At 41.3% G+C, this 21,991-nt stretch overlaps 1 protein-coding gene across 6 annotated transcripts in view; it reads right to left on the bottom strand.

Annotated features, from left to right (window-relative positions):
- Positions 1 to 34: 34 nt before the first annotated feature.
- Positions 35 to 21,991, bottom strand: part of trim2a (tripartite motif containing 2a) — a 34,831-nt gene continuing 12,874 nt past the window's right edge. For 3 of the 6 annotated variants that reach the window (XM_056372575.1, XM_056372574.1, XM_056372573.1), the window contains 11 exons: positions 12,551 to 12,729; positions 10,408 to 10,645; positions 8,795 to 8,946; positions 8,421 to 8,601; positions 5,353 to 6,076; positions 4,761 to 4,864; positions 4,398 to 4,565; positions 3,376 to 3,556; positions 2,738 to 2,808; positions 2,398 to 2,538; positions 35 to 1,656 (listed from right to left, as the gene is read on the bottom strand). In XM_056372575.1, the coding sequence (XP_056228550.1) occupies positions 1,504 to 1,656; positions 2,398 to 2,538; positions 2,738 to 2,808; positions 3,376 to 3,556; positions 4,398 to 4,565; positions 4,761 to 4,864; positions 5,353 to 6,076; positions 8,421 to 8,601; positions 8,795 to 8,946; positions 10,408 to 10,645; positions 12,551 to 12,684 (2,247 nt within the window). In that variant the 5' untranslated portion in view covers positions 12,685 to 12,729 and the 3' untranslated portion in view covers positions 35 to 1,503. Of the gene's footprint in view, positions 1,657 to 2,397; positions 2,539 to 2,737; positions 2,809 to 3,375; positions 3,557 to 4,397; positions 4,566 to 4,760; positions 4,865 to 5,352; positions 6,077 to 8,420; positions 8,602 to 8,794; positions 8,947 to 10,407; positions 10,646 to 12,550; positions 12,730 to 15,635; positions 15,891 to 19,296; positions 19,315 to 21,991 lie in introns of those variants that run through there. The other 3 variants (XM_056372576.1, XM_056372572.1, XM_056372577.1) reach the window with 3 other exon arrangements.

Raw genomic sequence — 21,991 nt, 5'->3', positions numbered from 1 at the left:
ATGTATTACACAAAACCAAATACAAACAAATTAATCTTTTCTATGGGCACTTTAATTCCATTTGGCATTACAAAGATAAACAAGACAATGGAAAACAAATAATTTAACAGGATTGTGTAGAAAATGAATGACCAAATTCAGGATACCCAATGAAAACTGTGTGCTTAAAGACAAAGTATTTTTACCAAGGCTTTCAAATGGTAGCACAGTGCAATTTTACAACATACACCTCAACTGTTGAACTACATATTGCATCAGGACAGACAAATTGTTTTACTAAAATACAACTTGCTAGTAGTTCTACAGATATTTCTGAAAGACATAAGAGCACGTGGTAAGGAGTGATAGTGACCACAGTTCTGCAATCTGCGTTTGATGTTGTTGGATCAAACCTCTATGCTGCAGCTTGAATGAACCCTGATGTGTCCTACTGAGTGTATTTTCAGCTCTTTAGCTATTTCCTCAAATGCAGCAAGAAATTCTAAGATGTTTGCACATAATCAAAATGTCAAGAGGCTTCATACACACACTACACAGCAGAAGTCAGCACATCAAGCTGCTCATGTTTGGTACCTTGATTAATCACGACACACACACATTCACACTTGTCTTGCACACACAAACACTATGTGTTTTTGCAAAACCAGTGAAGTAGAAATTGTCACCATATTATTAGTTAATTTAAAGTGATGACAATTACACTGACTATTAATTTTCACACATAGATAGAAGTATTGTAATTGAAACAGTGCCTCCATTCAAAGTTTCTTCTGGTGATGTTGGTAAGTGTCCACTTGAAACATATCTATATATTGTGCACAGTAGCTTTTCAGGTGTGTATTAGTAAAAACAGCATGCACAGAGATGCCTAATCATGCTTGAAAATACCCTGCTACCTACAGTAGGTGGAAGATCTGTCTTTTATATTGAGCAGGCAAAAGGTGAAGAGCATTAAACAGGAAGCTGCAGTAACCGAAACTATAAATAGAATTCACATTCATTTCCAGGTGACTCGGGTAACTTCTTTACTTTAATGTCAATTTCATTTAACACAGTGCCCAACCAGTACTTTTTTAAGAACAAGTGCAATAGCATTATATTCCAGTTTTCCTGCCATGTCACAACAAATCAAAAGATCTAACATATGTACAATACTAAAGTTTAATTTTTTTCAAATCAGCGCAGTTAAGATGGAATGTGAACAAGGTTATGGGTGACTCCTCAAAGCACCAGTCAGCAGCAGCCGTCTGCGAATATCTCAGATCCTTTTTGCTTCATTCACACCACTAAAAAAAAATTTTCTCTCGGTTGTTTTCTTCAGCGTCATGGGGTGAAGCAGAACGCCACACGTGGGGAACAGTCAAACAGATGGCACAACAACAGCACGATTCAAAGATGAACGGGTGAGTGGATGAGGGCGAAAAATCTGCCAGTCGCTCCATACTAAGATGTGGATGTGTGTTTATGTGCACGGTACAGTTTGTGCGTTGAGGGAGAGAGGAGCTACTGCAGGTAGCGGTAGACTTTGAAGCAGTGGTTGCCGGAATCGGCGACCACAACGTGTCCGTCAGAGGTGAGAGCCAGTCCCTGCGGGCCGTACAGCGGGTCTGCTGATGTGTTGATGTAAGAGAGGAACGAACCGCTGCCATCAAACACCTGAGAGAGAGAAATGTCATTACTTCTTTCTTTAGATTTGTATTCAGGATAAAACCAGGAGATGCTTCATTTGCAGTTTATAAAATGCCCTGACATGTTCAATAAAGTCATGTATAGTTTTAAATGTGACAAGGAGGTGTTTACTTATAATTATGATTGTGAATCAATATTTCTTTTAAAAGAACTGTTAAATCTATAGATTAGAGGGAGATTAGAGGTGATGTTGGCAAAATCAAGTCAATTAAACATACTGGGTTTCTCACACAAAATATTAATTTGCATTTGTTATAATCCGTTGAAGAATAATGTTATGATCAGTTTATAGTTCAAACTGAAACTAATAGGTATACTGTATCAGAACAACAACGTTTACATTGTCTGATGTGTAGTAAAGGAAATGAGAAAAGAGTCACAATTTGTTTCTGTTTTCTAAATCTTCTTTCTACTAGAAACACAGTATATGAACCTTATTTATGACTTCATAAATAAAGATGATTCACAATGACCGGAGCGGTCGTTTGATCTGAAGGAAGAGGACTCCAATGTGTGATCAGCTTTTTTTTTGCACAAGTGAAAATGAAGTATTACAGATGCATGGGCCACAGGATAGCATGGCTCTCGGTTAAGAAAAAAATCTAAATTAGGTCTGCAAAGTGCAGAAATCCAAACAACTGTGAATGCAGCAGGGGACAAAAATTATATTTCCTGTAGACTTGTGGGAGTGAAATGTTTTGTACTGACCTGTATCCTACTGTTGCCCCAATCTGCTACTATGATGTTACCATTAACATCCACTGCCACTCCTGTGGGCGCGTTGAACTGGCCGTTGCCTTCACCGTTAGACCCAAACTTCAGCAAGAATTCTCCCTCTGTGTTGAACACCTACATTTTCAAATAAAAATAAAGAAAAAAAACAATCTAAATTTTGTTTTTGGCAAAGTAGTAAACAAAACACGGTAACACTTTAACCACAGAATAGTTTTATTAATAAGAATTAGATTATTAGAGGATACAAAAGACACAATTTCTAGCACTAAAAATGTACTAATAGTCACTTCCAGTGCTCTGAAACTGTACTCACCTTGACTGAGTGATTGTGGAAATCTGTCACGATGATTTCATTGTTGTTGTTGACAGCAGCAAAATGAGGGCCTGCATCACAGAATCAGTAAAAAAAAAAAAAAAAAAAAAAAAAGGTCTCAGAAACAAGCCATTTCACCAATTCTGATTTTACATGTCATGAAACGGTTCAGTTCAGCCAACTATTGCAGAGCAGATGTTTTCAGTCAACATGCAGATTTTTAGAAGTAGCCAATGTATTTATGAGAAATAAAAAACATAAATGCACTGGCAGACACAACAATGAAGACTGATGAGAGAAAATCTAGTTACTCATACCATGTTCAGTTGTACCACATGCTACAACAAAAACACTTCAATTGTAATGACCTGTATAACGGTTTGCTTCGTCTGTCCTAAGCTTTTATTGATATCAGTAAAAAAAAAGAAAAAAAAAAGTGTTGTTTTCATCGGAAACAACACTGAAAAACAAAGTTGTTTTTGCTTTGTTCATGTCTTCTCTATAAATTCTACAAAAACTCAGGAGTCAAAGGATGAGCGGATCTTGATGGTTCCTGCTTTGGCACACGGTACGCCTTCATTCCACATGCAGGTGTGAGCTGGTCGGAGAAAGACTGTAGGGGGCAGTGCACGTATTACCATTTAGTGTACCTGCAAACTGCCTGTCACCGTTGCCTCGGTTACCGAACTTGGTGACCAGCTTGCCGTTGAGCTGAAAGATGAAGACGCAGCAGGCCTTGTTGTCCACCACGATGATGTGGCCGTTCCTGTCCACTGACACGCCTTTAGGACCCATCAGCTTCCCTGAGCCAATCTTGTTCTGCAGAAGCAAAAGATTTGACATTTGTGTTGCACCGCAGCTTTTCAATCATATACTGCATGACTGGGAACTTAGACATACATTAGTATTAGTACAGTATATGTATATTATCCCCATTTTTTAATTTAAGTGTTAGCCTAGCATTATGCTCACGGGATTTTGGTCCCCATTTTTATAAATTACCATAAAAAAACTTGCATTTAGTCTCTTTAACAAGTTTTATTTTGTCTTATATGTGATTTACAGTTAACAAAGAGAAAAATAAAACATCCCATGAATACACTGTAGACACAGTTTCGGTGATTAAGAGACACTCAGAGCCCCAGGCTCTCCTGAACGCAAAATGTCAGTATCTGACATTTTGCTAGCACAACTCTACTGCAACTCTAAGTAGGAAAAAAAAATCCATCATTAAAGCATAAGGTCACAATTATTTATATAGACTTTCAAAACTGTACTGGTTTCTGTAATTCAGGATAAAAAAACCACTGAGACGGACTGAAGAGGGAAGTGAAAATCCGCTCAAGTGTTTCTCTTCACACTCCAGAAATTAGCAAATGAAGTGTGGAAATTGCAAATGGCTTGCAGATTTTCAGCGCTTGTTTTTCTGTTTGAATCACTGAAACATGAATGTACAGGCAGTGTTTTAGGGACAGTGCAAAATGTACTACTAGTATTTTTGGTGGCTAACCTGCCGGGTAATATCTCTGCTTGCACAGAAAATAAACATACTGCAACATAGCAATGCACAGTTAACCTCAAGCCTAGTTGTTTTTGACTGTATATCAGTTTTTTTACTACACCGCTACAACCCACTGATAGTTGAAGTATCTTGACTCACCTTAAACTTGCCCTCACTCGAAAAGATGCTGACCCATTTGTTGTCATAGTCGGCAATGATGATGTCACCATTTGGGTGGACGGCCACACCGGTCGGCCGCTGCAGCTGACCCGGAGTCCTGCCCCGGATCCCAAAACGACTTTTGAACTGGCCATCGTTGGAGAAAACCTGTGTAAGACATGAGATGTTAAATGATGCGCACTTTTACCAAGTCAGTACACAGTATCGTGACATATACTGAGATGGCAAAGTGCACAGGCAGCATTGTTCAAGGTAACTGAACACTGATAAGTAATAGTGCTACAGCACTGACTTCTCACTGCAGCCCTGAACAGCATCTTCAGCACAGGAAGTTCTTTTTACCTGGACACACTGGTTGTTGCTGTCTGCGATCAGCACCTTTCCCAGAGCGGAGGCAGCCACTCCCTGCAGGTTAGTGAACTCCCCTTTGTTTCTTCCTTTTGTGCCTAGAAGGCATAAACAGTTTTTCATTAGTAGCTGATATTTGAAAAATATTTTCTTTCTTTCTTTCAATGCTATATAGACAACAAGGGCTGCAACTAATGATCATTTTGTTTATCAATTAGTGTGCCAATTATTTTCTCAATAAATTGATTGTTTGGTCTATAAAATGCCAGACTCCAAGGTGATGTCTTTAAATGTCTTGTTTTTTTCTGACCAACAGTGTAAAACCCAAAGATATTCAGTTTACAGTGATATAATAAATAATACATTTCCACATTTGAAAACCTGTAACCACCAACCATTTGATACTTGCTTGAAAAAAACAAAACAAAAAAAAAAACTGTTAATCAATTAGTAAAACACCAAAATAGTAAAACTGATCAATCAATCATTGCTGCTCTACAGAGAACATATAAAGAAAGAAAAATGCCCAGTGAACAAGTCGATACAGCTGTGTGTTGTATCTGCTCTGCAGAAACGGCTCCCTCACCGATTCTGAAGATGAGGTCGTCCTCGATGGGGTTCTCTTTCCTCCTCCCTGTGCTGTACATGCTGGCCGGCCTCTTGATGGCCTTCTGCTTGATGTGCCCACTGCCTGGAGACTTCAGCCTCTTCTTCATGCCGTCCGAAGTTGGCGACACATCTATAGACTTGGTGGCCCTGATCTTAAAGGGGCTTCCTTTGATATGTTGGTCATATAAACGCAGTGATAAATTAAAAGCCCCCTCTTTAGGGGCTGTGAACAGGTACTCATAAGTGCCATTCTTGTTGTCCAGTATCTCTCCTTCACCTTTGCTGCCATCAGGTGAGGAGATTTCAGCCGTTATGACTGCGTTCCCCATCTTGCACAGTTCTCCATCTTTGTCCTTAGTGGTTATGGTGATGGAGGTGGGTACGCCCACCACACAGTGCCGTAACGCTTCACCAGTGGCCACAGACTCGGAGGCCACCGCGTTAGTCGTTACAATAGTGCCCAGGTTATGGATGGACTTCTTTAGTCCGTCTGTCTCCACGAGGAAGTCCAGCTGGTCGTTCTCTCCGGGCTGCAGAGGAAGCTCCTGGCTGGCCAGCTCAATGAGACGCTCGCTCATCTGCTTCTTCACCAGCAGCACCTCGGCCTCGGTGCCGTGGCTCAGAGCCTGCTCCGTGAAGTTACAGCTGCTGTTGATGCCCTCCTGGCCCTGCAGCAGGGTGTCCAGCTGGGCTTGGAGCACCTATCACAGACAAACACCAGGGGGCAGCAGGGTTAGACAGACCAGTGGTTGCTACTTTTAAGGCTTGTGACCCCTTAAAAAAAAAAAAAATTAGTGTCTTCTTGCACCACCTTGTCACAGTTGCTGTGAGCAGGTCAAACAAAGAATGGTTTTCCTGTCTCATAGTTATTCATCCAAGTCTGACTATATCGTATAGACAACAAGAGGTACAGGTACGCAGTATCTTTCTTATTCTCTAATTCATCTCACAACCCTGCAGATTCACCGTGATCTCTTGTGGGGCCCCAGTTCTCAGGTTGGAACCGACGCTACAGGCCGTGAAGCCCGCACATAAAACCCAAGCAGCTCCACTGCTTTGTAGGAGGGAAAGTGAAAAGGATTCTGCGTGAAAACATGAAATATAAAAAGGACAGACCATGACTTGTCTGCATGAAGGGAGTGAGATCTTATCTCAGTAATTACATGTTGGCAAAAAATAGTGTATTGTTGTTAATCTTCATATGCAAATGAACAAAAAGTCCCGACTCTCAGATACACACGGCTGCAGCTTTACTGCAGCGACTGCGCATGAAAACAGATGAGTATCTGTTAATGTGGCTATGTCATCCTGTGGTGCCACGCAGAGATCTGTCTGTGAAATTACTGTTACACTTACTGACATAACCAGCACAACGGCCTGCAGAAACAATCTGCAGTAGTTAATGCTGGAAAGTCAAACACATTATAGTTAAATCTCATCTCATTAAACTGTTAACATTTGCTTAAACATGTCATCTGGCCCCTGCTGGGCGTTTTTGGTTTCATTCTCCTCAGTGTTACACTCCACTTCTTTCAACAACAACAACAAAATATATCATTAAAAAAAGTTTATGTGCCACCCCCTAGCTTTTAAATGTGACATGAACAACATGAAGATTATACGGGTCATGCAGCAACATATAGAGGTTTGTATCTGACTACCAGCTTCATAAGAACAGCTTCATATCTATGAGAACAGGTACTGCTCTGTCTTCAGAGGCGATGACCGAATACATGGCTCTAAAATGACTTTTTCTATTTAATGTATGGAATAACAAGAGTTATAGGTCATTGAATAATGATCTGTTAACCATTAACTAATCACATGAACTAATAGTGACGATGATTTCTTACATAGGAATTCAAGATAGAGAGTTATACATCTGTTATGCATTACTCAAGCATCTGTTTAGTAATCTTGTCAATAAATTTAGCCAATAATAAACTCACACAAGTCACACTTAACTCATGAAATCTGTCTGTATGTTATTCTACATGTGTTATTGAAAAGAGGTTCTTTGTTGTTAATAATCTTTGAGCTGACTTTTCACCATTTCTCTTCAGAAGTGGGACATCACCACGCACATCATCAAAGCACCAAGACAGACTCACCCGCATCTGGCCATCACACTCCTCCTCTTCTCCAACAAGAGAGGCCATTAATCCATCTATCTCAGACTGCAGTCAAACGCTTCATCCAAACATCCCTTCACTATCTCTTTTCTCTTCACATAAATTCACACGCCGAGACTCTGAGAACGAAGATGCTGTCCATACATACTGTGAGAATGGAGATCGAGCTGCCAGTGTAAGAGGATAAAGTGGTAGCAGCATGAAGAGCAAAGCTGCACTGTATTACCTCATTGCACATGACACACCCAAATCAACTCCCAGTGTACACACTGTGCACTGGCTCCATCTAGCTACAGCAACAACACGGCTGCAAGTCACTTATGTGACTTTCCCCAGGGCTCCAGTGTTTTGACTGCACACCAGCCAGTGAATTGTAAATCATTAGCGACCCATGTGACGGAGCTCCCAGGCTCCCAGCCTCTTAACCAGACTGGGTGATTGGTTGTCCAGACTGGGGTGGTGCACCAGCTCCATTGACCCCCCTCTGTCCAGCCTGTTAATCGCCTAACAGACCAGCTGAGCCCCTGACACATATATCAGCAAAACAAAAAGCCTGATGAGTAGCCTGTGACAGGTTAAATTCAATTTACCACAATAGATTAAAACAAGGCCAGTGTCTTGCATCAATGTTAATGTTACACCACTTGTTTCTTTCTCCATAATTCCCTTATGTAATCTATTCCAAAACATCTTGACAAGAACAAATCAGAGCTGCTAGTTAATGCAGCAGCTTTAAGAGGTAGATAACTGCAAAGTGCTTAACGCTGATTAAAAAAACTCAAACAACGCTTACCATGATTGTGAACGCAGCCAGATAGGACACAAGTGTAAACCAAACACTCAAGCGTAACACTGAAACTACACTCTGCATGTGTCAGCTAATTCACTGAGAGTACTTTGCTTCAGACTTCACCTTCTGCTTCAGGCCATAGTTGACCTCCAGCTCCATGAGCAAAACACTCTTTCGGACATTGAGGGTCTTCTGCAGTTCATCGAAGGTGGTGTGGATGTCATCCTCAATGGAGCTCTTCTGATTGGTCAGCTGCTGCAGGATCTCTGACAGTGTCTGCAGGGCTGAGTCGATCTCTGGTAACCTAGGAGCAACAGAGGGAGGACATGAATGACGAGGAATGTTTCTTATAGTTAGTCAACCATCACATGACTGAACAGGCACAAAACAGAGGATTGTGTTTGCTTCACTTATTCTATCATGGCAGTTCCTTAGGAGCAATATGCATAAAGTCTGTAGTGCAGTATAATGACTTCTACATAATGCTGCTGCTGTACCTCTTCTTGACGGCGTCTAGCTGGTCCTGTAATGAGGCCTTGTGTTGTTCCACTACGTCTTTAAGAGGCACAGTTGGATGTTCTCCATGTTCGCCGCTTGTACACTCCTGACACATGGCCGTCTCACATGGAGGACAGTAAAACTCCATGACCTAGGAAACGGGAAAAAGTAAAGATTAAACTTTAATATGGGGTTGAGTTTCATTCCAAACCGTTGAAGCCACATTAGCGGCATTGCTAATGCAGAGCTGGTCAGCCCCCCCACTGTGGTTCAGCCTGAAATATCTTGGACAGACTTCTATGAAGCTTTGTAAAGACATTCGTGGTTTTCCAGAAAATGAAGCAGAATGACTTTAATGAGTCCCTGACTTCACCTCCAACTCCACCATGAGGTTTATATTGTTGATTTTGAATGAAACCTACATTTTTTCGTTCAGAGTGAAATGTTTCCACACCAAGAAGAAGGATTGATATGCTGTACAGACATTCATGTTCGCTTTGGGATGAACTGTAACTGAATTTCAATTTGCTCAATAGACTAATGACACTCTCATTAGCCTCAGGTGTACTATTGTTTTTACTACTAATTACCAGATGTTAGCATGCTAACATGGTAAACTAAGATGATTTACATGGTAAATATACTTAATAAGCAGTATATTACACGTTTAGCAAGTACACTGACATTAGCATTTAGCTCAAAGCACTGCTCTGTACGGGTGCAGTCTGACCACGAACAATTAAAAGAATCATCAATATCTGACCCAGTGGCCATGACATCTACACTACAAGTCTTTATCAGATCTGTGAGACAGTGATTATTCATTGTTAATGCTGCACATTAGTATTTATCATTAATCATTAGTCTTATTAACTGCCCTATATCATTGTCTTTTTATTACTTTTATTGGTATTATTATTATTATACATCTTTATGTGGAACCTGCATCATGCTATGTTCCCTTACTGCTCTCTCTTTCATTCTCTCTCCCTCCCTACACACCTCTATCTCTCTCTCTCTCTCTCTCTCTCTCCCTCAGCCCAACTGGTTGAGGCAGGCTGCCGCCCACCATGAGTCGGGCTGTGTTCAAGGTTTGTTCCTGTCAAAAAGATGTTTTTCCTTGCCACCGCCACCAACTGCTTTATAAATAATATTATAAAGAGAACGGTCTAGACCCACTCAATAAGAGAGATGCCCCGGAGATAACTTCTGTTATGATTCTGCACAATATAAATAGAATTGAATTGAATAGTGAATGCCATGGTAAAATAATCTCTCATCTCCATTCAAAAAAAGATACATAATATAACTTCTTCTCTAAATCTAAAAAAAAAAAAAGTAAAATAGAAAAAAAAAAGAGCGCACAACTGCTGGATGCCCAGCTGTGCTTACTTACAGGCTCAAACTACATAACTGACCTTCACAGTTGCCGTACTGCAGTTACTCTCAGTTTTCAGACAGGCGTAAACTTGAAAATATGTTTCATGTCATATTATTCGTCTTAAGCATCATTAGGATACTTTTCCAGACAGTATCTTGTGTGTATGTGTTTGTGAGAAACAGGAAGAGGGAGGAAGCACAGGTACAGACTGAGGGTGTGCGTGGCTCTTACGTTGCCTCCATGATTGGGGCATGAGAGCAGTTGGCCTGTCGCCACAGCGGTGATGTTGTTGAGAGCGGCGGCCTCCTGGCTGCAGCTGCCCGGCTCCCGCTGCAGCACGTCCATCAGGTTGGTAATGAAGAAGTTATTCTGCAATGCCGCCACACCCTTCTCCGGCAGGATCGAGGTCTGGCGGCACACGGGGCACGACAGTGTGAGGCTGTGGGCCGGGATGTAATTCTGCAGGCACCTGGAGGAGGAGAGCAGGGGGATATTGATGAGTGGGCGCATCCTGTACAAAGCTATATCAAAGGGAGTCTGGAGAAAGGGGTGGGTGGTGCAGTGTGTGTTGCATTGAGAAAGATGAAGGACTCAGCCATACTGAATACAGAGAGTGATGATATATAGTAGTACACATTAATGACTGTGACTATAGAAAGATTTTTCTTTAACCAGAAAGTTTTATTTCCTCTGTTTACACAATATAAATTGTCAGCATTCATTAACATTGTAATCTAATCTAATCTGGCCTTTCATGCCACCTAGTGGTTGAAATGTTTACAATTCAGAAGTGCTTTACAGTAGCACTGCAAACTGAGTCACCAGTTCATTATCCACACCTCTACAGTGCAATCGAACACAACAGCCCTGCCATAAACATATAAATCCCATCAGCATGGAGCTTATAATGACTTGTGAGGTCAAAGTTAGTTTGTTGTGTTGGGCTGGATTGGATTATATAATTTTAAGAGATGCTTTTAACACGTATGTTTATAAAAGGATGTGGAAAAACATCAGAAACACCTTTCAATTTAGTGCAACACCACCACCAAACTGGTTATTATAACATTTAATCAAGATTTAAGATTGAAGAGGTTTCAATTTCAAAGTTTGAGAAACGAGTTAAAATGGTAGAGGTTAAGTCATTGTGCAACTTCCTGGTCACAATCCGGCCTTTTGAGATTATGATGATGAAGATGATGAATATAATTGTGCAATTAAAGTTTTGGACAGGAAGTTGATGAGAAAAATTAGCTAACGTCCATTAAAGTCTTAATAAATGGGTTCCTAAGATGCTCAATGTCCAGGAAACAGCCTTTAAAAAAGGATCAGTGATGTAATCATGAATTATCTGGTTCTTGTCCTTGAGTTTTACAGTAATTTAATTCAGTCATTGTTTGTGTCGTGTGCTGTTCTGTATGGATTTCATTGTTGAAGTATGTGAATCTTAAAAGCATCGCAAACTAGCTTATAAGTATATAGGCTGGCATTGGATCATGCTACATACTTGTTACTGTACAATTCAACATTAACTAAAAATAAGCCTCACACACCTATTGCAGGGCTACTGAATTTGACTGCACTAGATTGTACATGTGCACTTGATAAATTGGAAACCCAGTGTAAAGCAACATTACGTCACTGACAAGTGTGGTCGTTCTTCCGACCACACCCAGCATCATGTTGGATGTGGTTAGAAATAGATCCGGGTAAAGGAGGTTTTCAGCATGTGTACAAGTCAGTGAGATAAGGCCTTTCTGCCACTGAGGATTTAGTGTTATATTACATGTTAAACATTCAGTCAGCTGCTCTGGGTTCTCTTTTACAATCACATTAAGGTGAATTATAGAGCTAGGGAAACTGCAATGGCAGATAAGAGAAATCAAATCCCAGAACAGGAAGAGACGCACAATGCTTTAACATAATTTCAACCATAACTTGCAATAATTGTGATGTAATCAGATCCAAAGAATAAAAATGTTTATTAGCAGTAAATATTTAAATACTCACCACAGACATTTATGTGCAAAATAAATACACAGTAATAGAAAACAGGTGTATTGTTAACTGTTAATTCTAACAACTTAATGACTCTCGAGCGACAGATAGAGGATGGCACCAACACACCAAGGTCAACAGCAGAGATGCAGAACCATCTCTTGTGAAACGATGCTCAAATTTACAAAAACAACATTGGTTTAAAAGTATCATTATTGCATCTCCCACTTACTGTTGTGCAAAATCCCTTTCTCTCACAAAACATACAAATCAGACATTTTAATTTGAAACCTTGCAGGTTGCAGATCGTGTCCAATGTATACACTTTACAAAAGGATAAAAACATGACATAGAACAGCGTGATAGCTCCACTCACCTCTCACAGAAGGTGTGCAGGCAGGGCAGTACTTTGGGGTTTTCGTAGCGGTCCAGACATATGCTGCAGATCAAGAACTGCTTGTCAATCTGGCGGACCACGGGGCTAGGAATAGTGGAGCCTTCACTGGCCATCCTAAAACTCTGACATAGGAGTCCCGCTTCCTCTTACCCTGCACCCTGCAGAGTGACACACAGGGAGGACAAGACCAGTGAGGACAAGATATATGATCGACACACAGTGATGACCTCATGGAAGTGAGTGGAAACCTGTGGGAAGTAAGGATCAAAGTTTGAAATCGAAGGCCAAATAGCTTCTTCCTTCCATCCCCTCACTGAGACAGGAAATGCCAAACACACAAAAACAGACACACCAATCAGCGCCTGTGGCTACATGCTTTAACACCAACTCACACTGAACACTGAAGTATTAAGATTAGAAACAGTGACTGCAAACATCCCATCAATCAGCGGGTCGACAAGACGCAACCAGCTGCTAGATCTATTTCCTGGTGGTCAGCGGGATAAACTTATTTACATGTAATTACATCTTCTAACCATTAAGTCTAGGAACATCTGAGGTCATGGTTTCAACATTAGATGTTTAGTAAAGTGCAAACTACTCTTCCTGATTATGAAAAAATATCAGTTACAAACTTCTAGCTCTATTTCTCAAAAAAAATATTGAGCAGTTGACAAAATAATCTCTTTAGTAGCTGTTCTGGAGCTTCTGATCAAATCAACCAATCTTCCTCAGGAAATGGAGTTTGATTATTGACACTGAAATGTAGATGTTCAAATTTCCTTTAAGGACTTTGAGCTTGTTTGGGCTTAAAAAATGAGGTTATAAGTGTAAAGTTCATCCTCCTTCTCTCTTCTCATCATTTCCTAAACATGAGCTGGTATTTGTCTGTTAATTACTGGGATATTTGCATAAAAGGATAAAAGCAATTTGGTTTGAATTATAAGGGAAATGGAGGAAGTGTTAGATGCTACAGTTGTTAAGTACCTGCCTGTAATATTCAAGCTTTTGGCAGCAGGCAAGTGAAAAACTGCTCATAAAGAGGGAACCAGTGAACCTTATGATGAATATTTTGTCGAATCAATAAAAAGAAAATTAAAAAAAATGATATTTTGGGAGGAACCTTTTTGCGTGTGACTCTTTAAAGCAAAAATAATGTCTACTTGCAACCTCTCGTGACTGGTTGTGTTTGTCCAACAATTCAACCAAGGACATGCCAACAGGGCAAAGCGGGAAACTGACCCCCAGGGGCACCAACAGCTCCACACTTACACTCATTTAGCTGCAAATTTGTTAATAATGTTGTAATGTTGATGAGTGATGATACCTGAACGATTAAATGGATCAGGTATCAGCCAGATGTGACAGATGCACGATAAATACAGTTTCATTGTTGTTCATTTGATCATGATGTGAACACTACACAGTCTCTGACCTCATGTTACCTCTCATAAAAAATGTATTTCATTGAGGAATATCGATTTGAAATTCAGGAAGAAGAGGGAACCGCTGCTGCATCGGTGCTTGATATCGGCCCAAACACTGAGCTGATGGATCAGACTTTCAGAACTGCAGAAAGTCTAAATATGTGCATCCCAAGCTGTTAGAGGTAAAACCATACCACATGATTTTTTATTTTTTTTTTTCTTATTTCTTATCATGCTTCTCATCTTGTGACCACCAGGTCTCGAGCCCCATGTCGGGAACCAGCGCAGTAGAAGTTAGTAAATAGAGCAGGACTTGTATATGAGCTGCAGTAGTTGCTGGGTGATTGTCATAAAAGGCACTTTAAGAGATAAATATTTGATTATAAAGTGAAAGCAAAGCACTCGGCAACACCGAACACTGAAACTACCAAAATAAAAGACTTTGCCTTCATAACACAAACACAATATTTACACCCACTCTTCATAATTCTTGACGAGCGTAACATGCTCTTCAGTTTTAACCGAAACATCTTATCACGGCACAATTTTATCCCTGAAACATTATCTGGCAGCTAACTTAGCCACAGAAAGTGTGTCAGTGCTTTTATTGTCTCTTCACATTCGAGACGGGCACAGAAACAGGCCACCTCTGCTGCTGAGAGGACACCCTCAGGGACTGTGCTTCTTTCTACGGTGCATGCTCTCCTTCTCATCCTCTCTCGTCTATTTTCATTTCATCTCTCTCTCTCTCTCTCTCATATAAGCGTCTCCTCCTCTCGCTCTCCTCTCTGAAGGCAGATATGAGAGCCTGTATCTACAAAGCGGTGATGTGGTGAGCGTGAAAACGGAGAGTGGAGGTTAAATTGCTGTTATGATAAAGCTGTCATGCTGCCAGTGGGTTGCGCCCAAAATTTCCAATATGCTACATGACTGGTATGTTATGTGTTTGCTGTGTCAACTGCCAAATAGTGGTGATGTTGAGCGTCTCGGTCCACTTTCACAAAGCTGCACTTGTGTTTGAAACAGAAACAGTTTTACTGTAATGGCAAAACATCAACAAGCTGTTAACAGCCAAGTCAAACATGAAACCAGATCCTTAAAATCACAAATATGTATCCATACGTATAAGGAAAAGAAATCATCTGCATTTGAATGACAATATATATAAACAGGCACAAAGACAAATCTCAGCTCCTCGGCTGTATGTTAATAAGTTCCCAGCATCACAGGGCCAGATGAAGCCTGAGAGCATCAACTACGGCTCAGACTGTAAAACTAAAAATCCTAAATCCTTCTGCAGACAGCCACAACAGGACAACACAAGCAGCCCTGTGCTGACAGTGCACAAGGTCGTGGCAGCCACACATCGCTCCACTCTTACATAATCAGATCTGCACCAGCTAAGCGGAATAATTCCTGCTGGATGGAGCTGTCATCTCACACACAGCGGAGGGTACACATGAAAGAAAGGCAAATATTATTGGATAAGTTTGTACTAACTCATAGGGATTTTAGCTTTTTGCATGTAGAGACTCCATGAGAAAATAGTTATCACACAAATTGTGAGCTCAAAAAGAACAACAGTTATTCCAAAAACAGCTCAGCACGACATAACATGAATTGACAGGATGACTTACAGTGATGCATCTATGGACCGATCAACAGGCGTCATCCACTCCTGTACGCAGGAACACACTAAAAACACACCGAGATCCCTCTAAACATGCCTTCAGTTCATGTCAGCTCTGACGTGACATGATGCTTCCCTCCAGGTAGCAGCAATGAGCCAAAACAGGAGACGACAAGAGGTGTGTGAGCGACACAGCTCCTCCGTGTGTTTATGGGTGTGCACGCACACGTGAGCAAAGTTGAGGAGGGGCGATTTAGCCAGATTGTGTTTCAGTTTTTACATCATCTCTTCCCCTCCCTCCCTCCCTCCCTCCCTCTCTCTCTCTCTCTTACCACTTCCTCTCCTCCCATCCCTCGCATTCTTTGCTCAGTCTGTGTCATCCATTCATCTCCCTCCTACCCCTTAAATGCTGGCTCACTGCAGTGCAGGGAGCGTGTGCAGCATCAGGAGTATGTGAGCGAGTATTGGCTGATGGCTGGTGATCTAACAAAACGGCCAATAGAGTTGAAGGCAGAGGGATCTCTCTGAGTGCATATGTGTGCAGGTGTGTGCACGCTGCTGAGTCACTGTACAGTCAGACAAAAAAAAAGCAAAAAAAAAAAAGCTAAGAGGCAAAATATGAAGAAAGGGAAGGAAGATGAAAGAGAATCATGATTCAAAGGGAATTAAAGTATTACATAATCAAAAGAGGAGAGCACAGTGCTTCGAATCTGCTAAAACACAAGCACACATTCCTTCATGTCCTGAACCGTCACACACATACTATATACACGTATCGTACAGTAGGTCGAGTACGTCAGTTCTTAAAGATAAAGTATGTTGCTATTCCTTTATTGTCTCTTGACATAACGATGAAATGACGAAGGCCACCTGTGGCTCGTGGGATTTCACAGGCCGGGGTCGCGGTCTCCGCCTGTACCGCCGTCTGCGTGATGATCGAAACTCTACAAAGCTTCCTGCGTTTGTAAGGATGAATAATCGGAACCAGGAAGAGAAGTTTTATCAGTAAAACACTGACCTCACTGACCTTTCTGATAAAGCTACACTGGTCGAGTTTTGCCTCACGCCAGTATACTGAGCGCTGTATGTACATACAGTATGTATGTGGTGGAGTTGACACAGGGAGCGCGTTTAGTCGACCAAATGATCGGATTAAAAGACTTTATGTGCATGGTGATGTACCATCATGTCAGTTTGTTGTCTTTAGCCTGGTCCCATGTCGTGCTCGCTGTTTGGACAAACTGTCGCACTAGTCGCATCTTCGTGGTCAAGATTAAGAATCTGGAAATCATTTTCCTGCGTAGCTTGCTAACATGAAAAATAATGAGAGGAAATGGCCTCAAGCATAGTTCAGCTCGAAGCAGCTACAGTAGCTGATGCTAGAACAGGAATAACAATAACAATGTTCCTTTGATCAGTGTTATGTTAACTGCTTCTAGCAACTGCTGGGAAGATGATGCTTCTCTTGATCTTCCTTCTCATTGGTTAAAGGCAAAACTAAGACAAAGTAACTTTCCCTCTCGAGGAAATCAGTTAACGTGAAGACAATGTCAGGCTGAATGAATGAAGTGAAAGAAAACGAAAATTCATTCCGAAAAATCAGGTTCAGTTGTCTAAAGACTTCACTCGATGTACAAACAATGAAATAAATGTAGTTTTGTTTTGATCTTAAAATGAAAACATGCGTACTTTGAAATCAGCTCAAGATCAGTTTGCTGAGAATTGAGATCAGTCTGTTTGAGGAAAGATGATATCAAACAAAACATTGTCAGGGGGATTTCCACAGTTGTAGTTTATATACTCCATCAGTGACGAGGTAAAACCAGGAAACGTTGTCTCGACACACATCTGAATCTACATATTGTAAAATAGTGGCATTAAATAGAAATTTTGACCCTATTTTCCGAGTTTCACGGTCATCAGTTGACCTACTAATAACAGTGAAAAATAGCACGAGGAAATCCTGAATTCTACCACTTCTATCATTTCATTTAAAAAAAAAAAACATCAATTGAAGTTGACAGAGCTTTTTCACACACTTCATTATGCCTGGCAGCTCCAAGGCTGTTCCAGTGATCTCATCTCAGCCTCTGCCAAACTCAGCGAGCTCTGAGTCAGTCAGACGAGTGGGACACAGAACAAAGAGAAGCCAAAGTAACTCTGGAGAAAAGAGAAGAGAAGAACACACGGGCCAAAATTGTTGTTTGTGTGGGTGTCGCATCAACATGAAGACAAATGACACAAACAATCAATTTCCAAAGCTTCGTCTCAGATTCAGCACCCTAAAGGATGAGGCTGCTGTTATTCTATAATTTTACTGAACGTCAGCGAAAACCAACCATGTGTTACAAGTCAGTGTTCAACACTTTCCAATTTCCCTTTCTTGTCCTTGACACTCAACCAAAAGAGCATTTTCTACTAAAGACGTAAATCTAAAAGCAGATCACAAATACATCCTCTCTTTTCTTTTTAGAAATTTATTTTAACAGCTGTAGTTTTTAATCCAACGTTTCTCAAACTGGGGAAAATAGTGCACTTATCGGGGGGTATTTTCAGCAGTGGATTAAAAGGCACGAATGCAGATCATTAGTGAGTTTTTATGACAGAAGAACAGTGTATTTTGGATAAAATCAAAATAAATTACAGTGCACATGTTGGTTTTTAATAAAAGAGCATATCACCCAGTACAAAAGTGAGAGTGTTAATAGTTTTTGGACAACAGTGAAGGTCTGTGCCACAGAGGCTTCGTCTACACTGACTATACATATTAGTCGGATCAATTCATTGTTGGCTTTGGTATCTGCTTTGTTGACAATAAGAAACATACAGAATATTACCAGCCTTATGCTTTGGTACTCTTCTAAAACAAAAACAAACACGGAGACAAACACCAATCATTGAAAACAAACAACAACATTGCTCCATAGCGCAACTAGTGATCAGAATCCCCACAGGGTGCCTCTAATGAGTGGTTATACAGGCGGCCTTCAATTTGGATAATGCAAACATCACATCCTTCCAGTCACCAGGTTCTATGACAAACAACACACCTCTTCATTGCTTTGTTTCTGCTTTGTTAAAAGGCACAGTGTGCAATCTGAATGTCAACACCACAGGACTGGAAGCTGCTATGACTTCCACACTGACAGTCCGGCCTTTCAGTGCTAACATCAGTTAACATGATGCTGTTAAAAGGCTTCATCAGTGGACTTTCTACACACAGCAGAGGCCTATATTTTCCTCTGAGGACACAAATGTGATTTTCACCTGCAGGCCGTGCAAATAATTAGAGGTTGGGGTTTTAGTGTCCGTCAGTTTCAAAGACGCCGATCTGACCATTACATCACTGGAGGGTCTGTGCGATAGCAAACAGCTCGAGGGCACAAATGCATAAACACACTGCAGGAGTAAACACATCCTTAACTTGTTCTAGTTGCTTCACAGCTCACACCCACATCATCACCCATGATGCATTCAGACACTTCAAAGGCAACCATAAAACAGCAAAAGGCTGCTGACCCGCCTAACCTCAGAGCTGGGATATGTAACGCTTCCACAACCCATCCTCCAATACATAAAATCAACTTTCACTGAAGTTGAGCTTAACCAGTTGTATGTTGAGGCTCTAGGCCAAGCTATACTTTCAAAACCAGCTCATTTCCACTCACCGGTACGAATAGGGAACAGGTTTTCATGCAGTGGTCTCTTATAGTATATCTCTCTTTCGGTTCACACAGTGGCTGCAGTGGTCTGTATGTTGCTCTGGGTTTCCCCCTGCCGTCCATCCCACAGCTCTTTCCAGAGCACTGACCTCAGCTGTTTTTATCAGCTCCCTCTGTTCCTAAACACACCGGAACAAAATGCAGCGTCACCCCACACAATGACGACACTGCTCAGTCACAATGACCACTTTCAAAATGTAAACAGCCAGGGTGACGACAAACAGGTGAATATACGTGGGGAGATGTACAAACAAGCACTGATGGAGACCAGCTGATTTTTTTTCTCCCTTCACCTGCACATTATTGAGCTTTTTATAATGTTTTCTTATATAAGAGTCACTGGTGTGTGAGGTCAGAAGTCCAAGAGTCCAGTCACATGCAGGTCCGCTGGTACGCCGACATGTTGGTGTGAGAACAGTCACAGGACAGTTTATTGCTGCTTTATTTTACATCAGCAATTTTAACTCATATTTCATGATCAATTATCGGGTTTTTTTAAATTGTTTTAATTGCAGTTAAACAGATACTTTTGTCACATCTATCCGATTAGAGTAAAAATCATGTTTTGTTCTCCTTTGCACACGTTTATTCAATTCAGGAAATTCATACTATGTTTCTCATGTTAGCTGCAATCTAAAGGACTTCAACATACAACTCATATGAGCGCTTGACATTTTAGAAAATACACTTGGTGCACACAGCGTTTGTGCTCTCGCTGAGAGTTAAGTGAGAAGATTGAAACAGTTCTTTAAGTAAAGAGGTGAAGCGAGGAGGCCATTGCCCTATAGCTTAGCATTTAGTTCGGAAACAGGGGTAGACAGCAAACTTTCCAAAGCCAAGAACTTCACCTATCAGCGCCTCTAAAAACTCCAATACACCATGTTATATCTCATTTGTACACAAACCGTGATCTAAAAAGTATAATTTATGGTTTTAGGGGTATTAGCGTGCCGCTTCCTCCTGCTTGCAGTGTTCATGCTAAGCTAGGCTAAGGGCACACGGCTGGACGGCCATGACTGAGTCTAAAACGGGCCGTCATGGAGAGGGGGGAGACACAGTATTGTTTACATATGGGGAAAATAGTGCACACTTTCACAATCAGGTGCCACAAATATTTGTGTGTCTCTGAGAGACGAGCGTAGTTTTTCACAGACACACAGTCAGCAAATCACGACGTGAAGCGGGTGTGAATGTTGGATCGTCGGTTTTGGAAAGGTACAGATATGACCAGCCTCTCCCTAACCCCCACCCCCACCCCCACCCCTCCCAATCCGACCATCTGACAAGCCCTTTGGATGGTGTATAATGCCCCGTTAATCGCCTCTTGGCTCCAGCTCCTCACTTAGTCAGCCGATATGAAGTAGTATCGATGATCTCATGTTACTCTCACAAAGCAAATGTGTAAGTGTTTTGCCTGATCACATTTTACGTGCTCCGGAGAAGAAGCCTGTGGATACAGAAACCCCATGACGGTGCGTCGTGCGGCTGCTCACCATCCATCCTGGAGACTCGAGATAAGACTATGAGGTTTACTCTTTCAGTCATTCGCTGGAACCTCAGTCACATCAGCCTGACAAAACACTAAAGAGGACCTGACAGTTTGAACTGGCAGCAGTATCACATCATCCCATTCATCACCGCCTACATCACCATAATGACTGTTGCTGGTAAAAAAGACACAAATGGCCGCCCACTTAGCTACCAGGCAACAGCTCGTACATGTTCATTATGTCTAAAACCACTATAATCAGGAGAGGACCACACAGCCCTGAATGCTACATCTATAAAACACACTGTATTGTCACTGTAACTGCTGTTTATGTGCGAGGTGACAGTTGCAGTTTGTTTGTTTTCAGCATTTATTGTATTTTAAATCCTGTCAGCACCTAAAGCCAGATGGTCGGCCTATAAGGCTTATTGTCCATGGCGACCCTGGTAATCGCACCATTTCATCACCCACACTGCAACAGCAACAGCAACAACAACAACAACAACAACAAAAAACATAAGGATGTTTCCAGTTTCTGTTTCAGTGGAATCACGTGCTTTTATTGGTGCAGAGGGAGACACAAGCCCCACCCCCTGAATTGTCAGAACACTCATGTTAATCTAAAACATCCACTGGGTACAGGATGACGAGAGATTACAGCGGCAGAGCACGCCTTCAGCCACCAGCGGCATCTATAAAGAAGCCACTGAGTGATTTTTAAAAAAAACCCATAAACAAATAATATCGCTGCAGATGCCATTTGGAGGTTTTCTTCAGACATTTTAAAGACATTTTGCAGTTAATGATGATTTCTTCTGAGTTGTGCAGTTATTACTGTTGGAAAAAAAATAAGAATTTTCTACCATTCTCTGAAGGTTTGTGTAATCGCATTTACATTTCCGAGAAAAAGGCTGCGCCCCGAGTGAACAAGGAAACCCCGTGTCCTTGTGTCGTTTGGCTTTACATCTGCCAGCCATGTATCTGGTGACAAAAGATAAGACAATGCGTCTCAGTCTGTGTGTGTGTGTGTGTGTGTGTGTGTCTGTGCAAGTACTGTATGTCAACTACTGACTTCAAATTGAGGTCTACAGATGTGCCAACGTAAGGCCACTGGAAAGTGTCCATGCTGCACATCTGTCAGACGGGATCCAG

The sequence above is a fragment of the Seriola aureovittata genome, chromosome 3 (genome assembly GCF_021018895.1).
Source record: "Seriola aureovittata isolate HTS-2021-v1 ecotype China chromosome 3, ASM2101889v1, whole genome shotgun sequence".
Taxonomy (NCBI): domain Eukaryota; kingdom Metazoa; phylum Chordata; class Actinopteri; order Carangiformes; family Carangidae; genus Seriola; species Seriola aureovittata.
The sequence above is the reverse complement of the archived record's forward strand: the minus strand, read 5'-3'. Positions and strand labels throughout refer to the sequence as shown.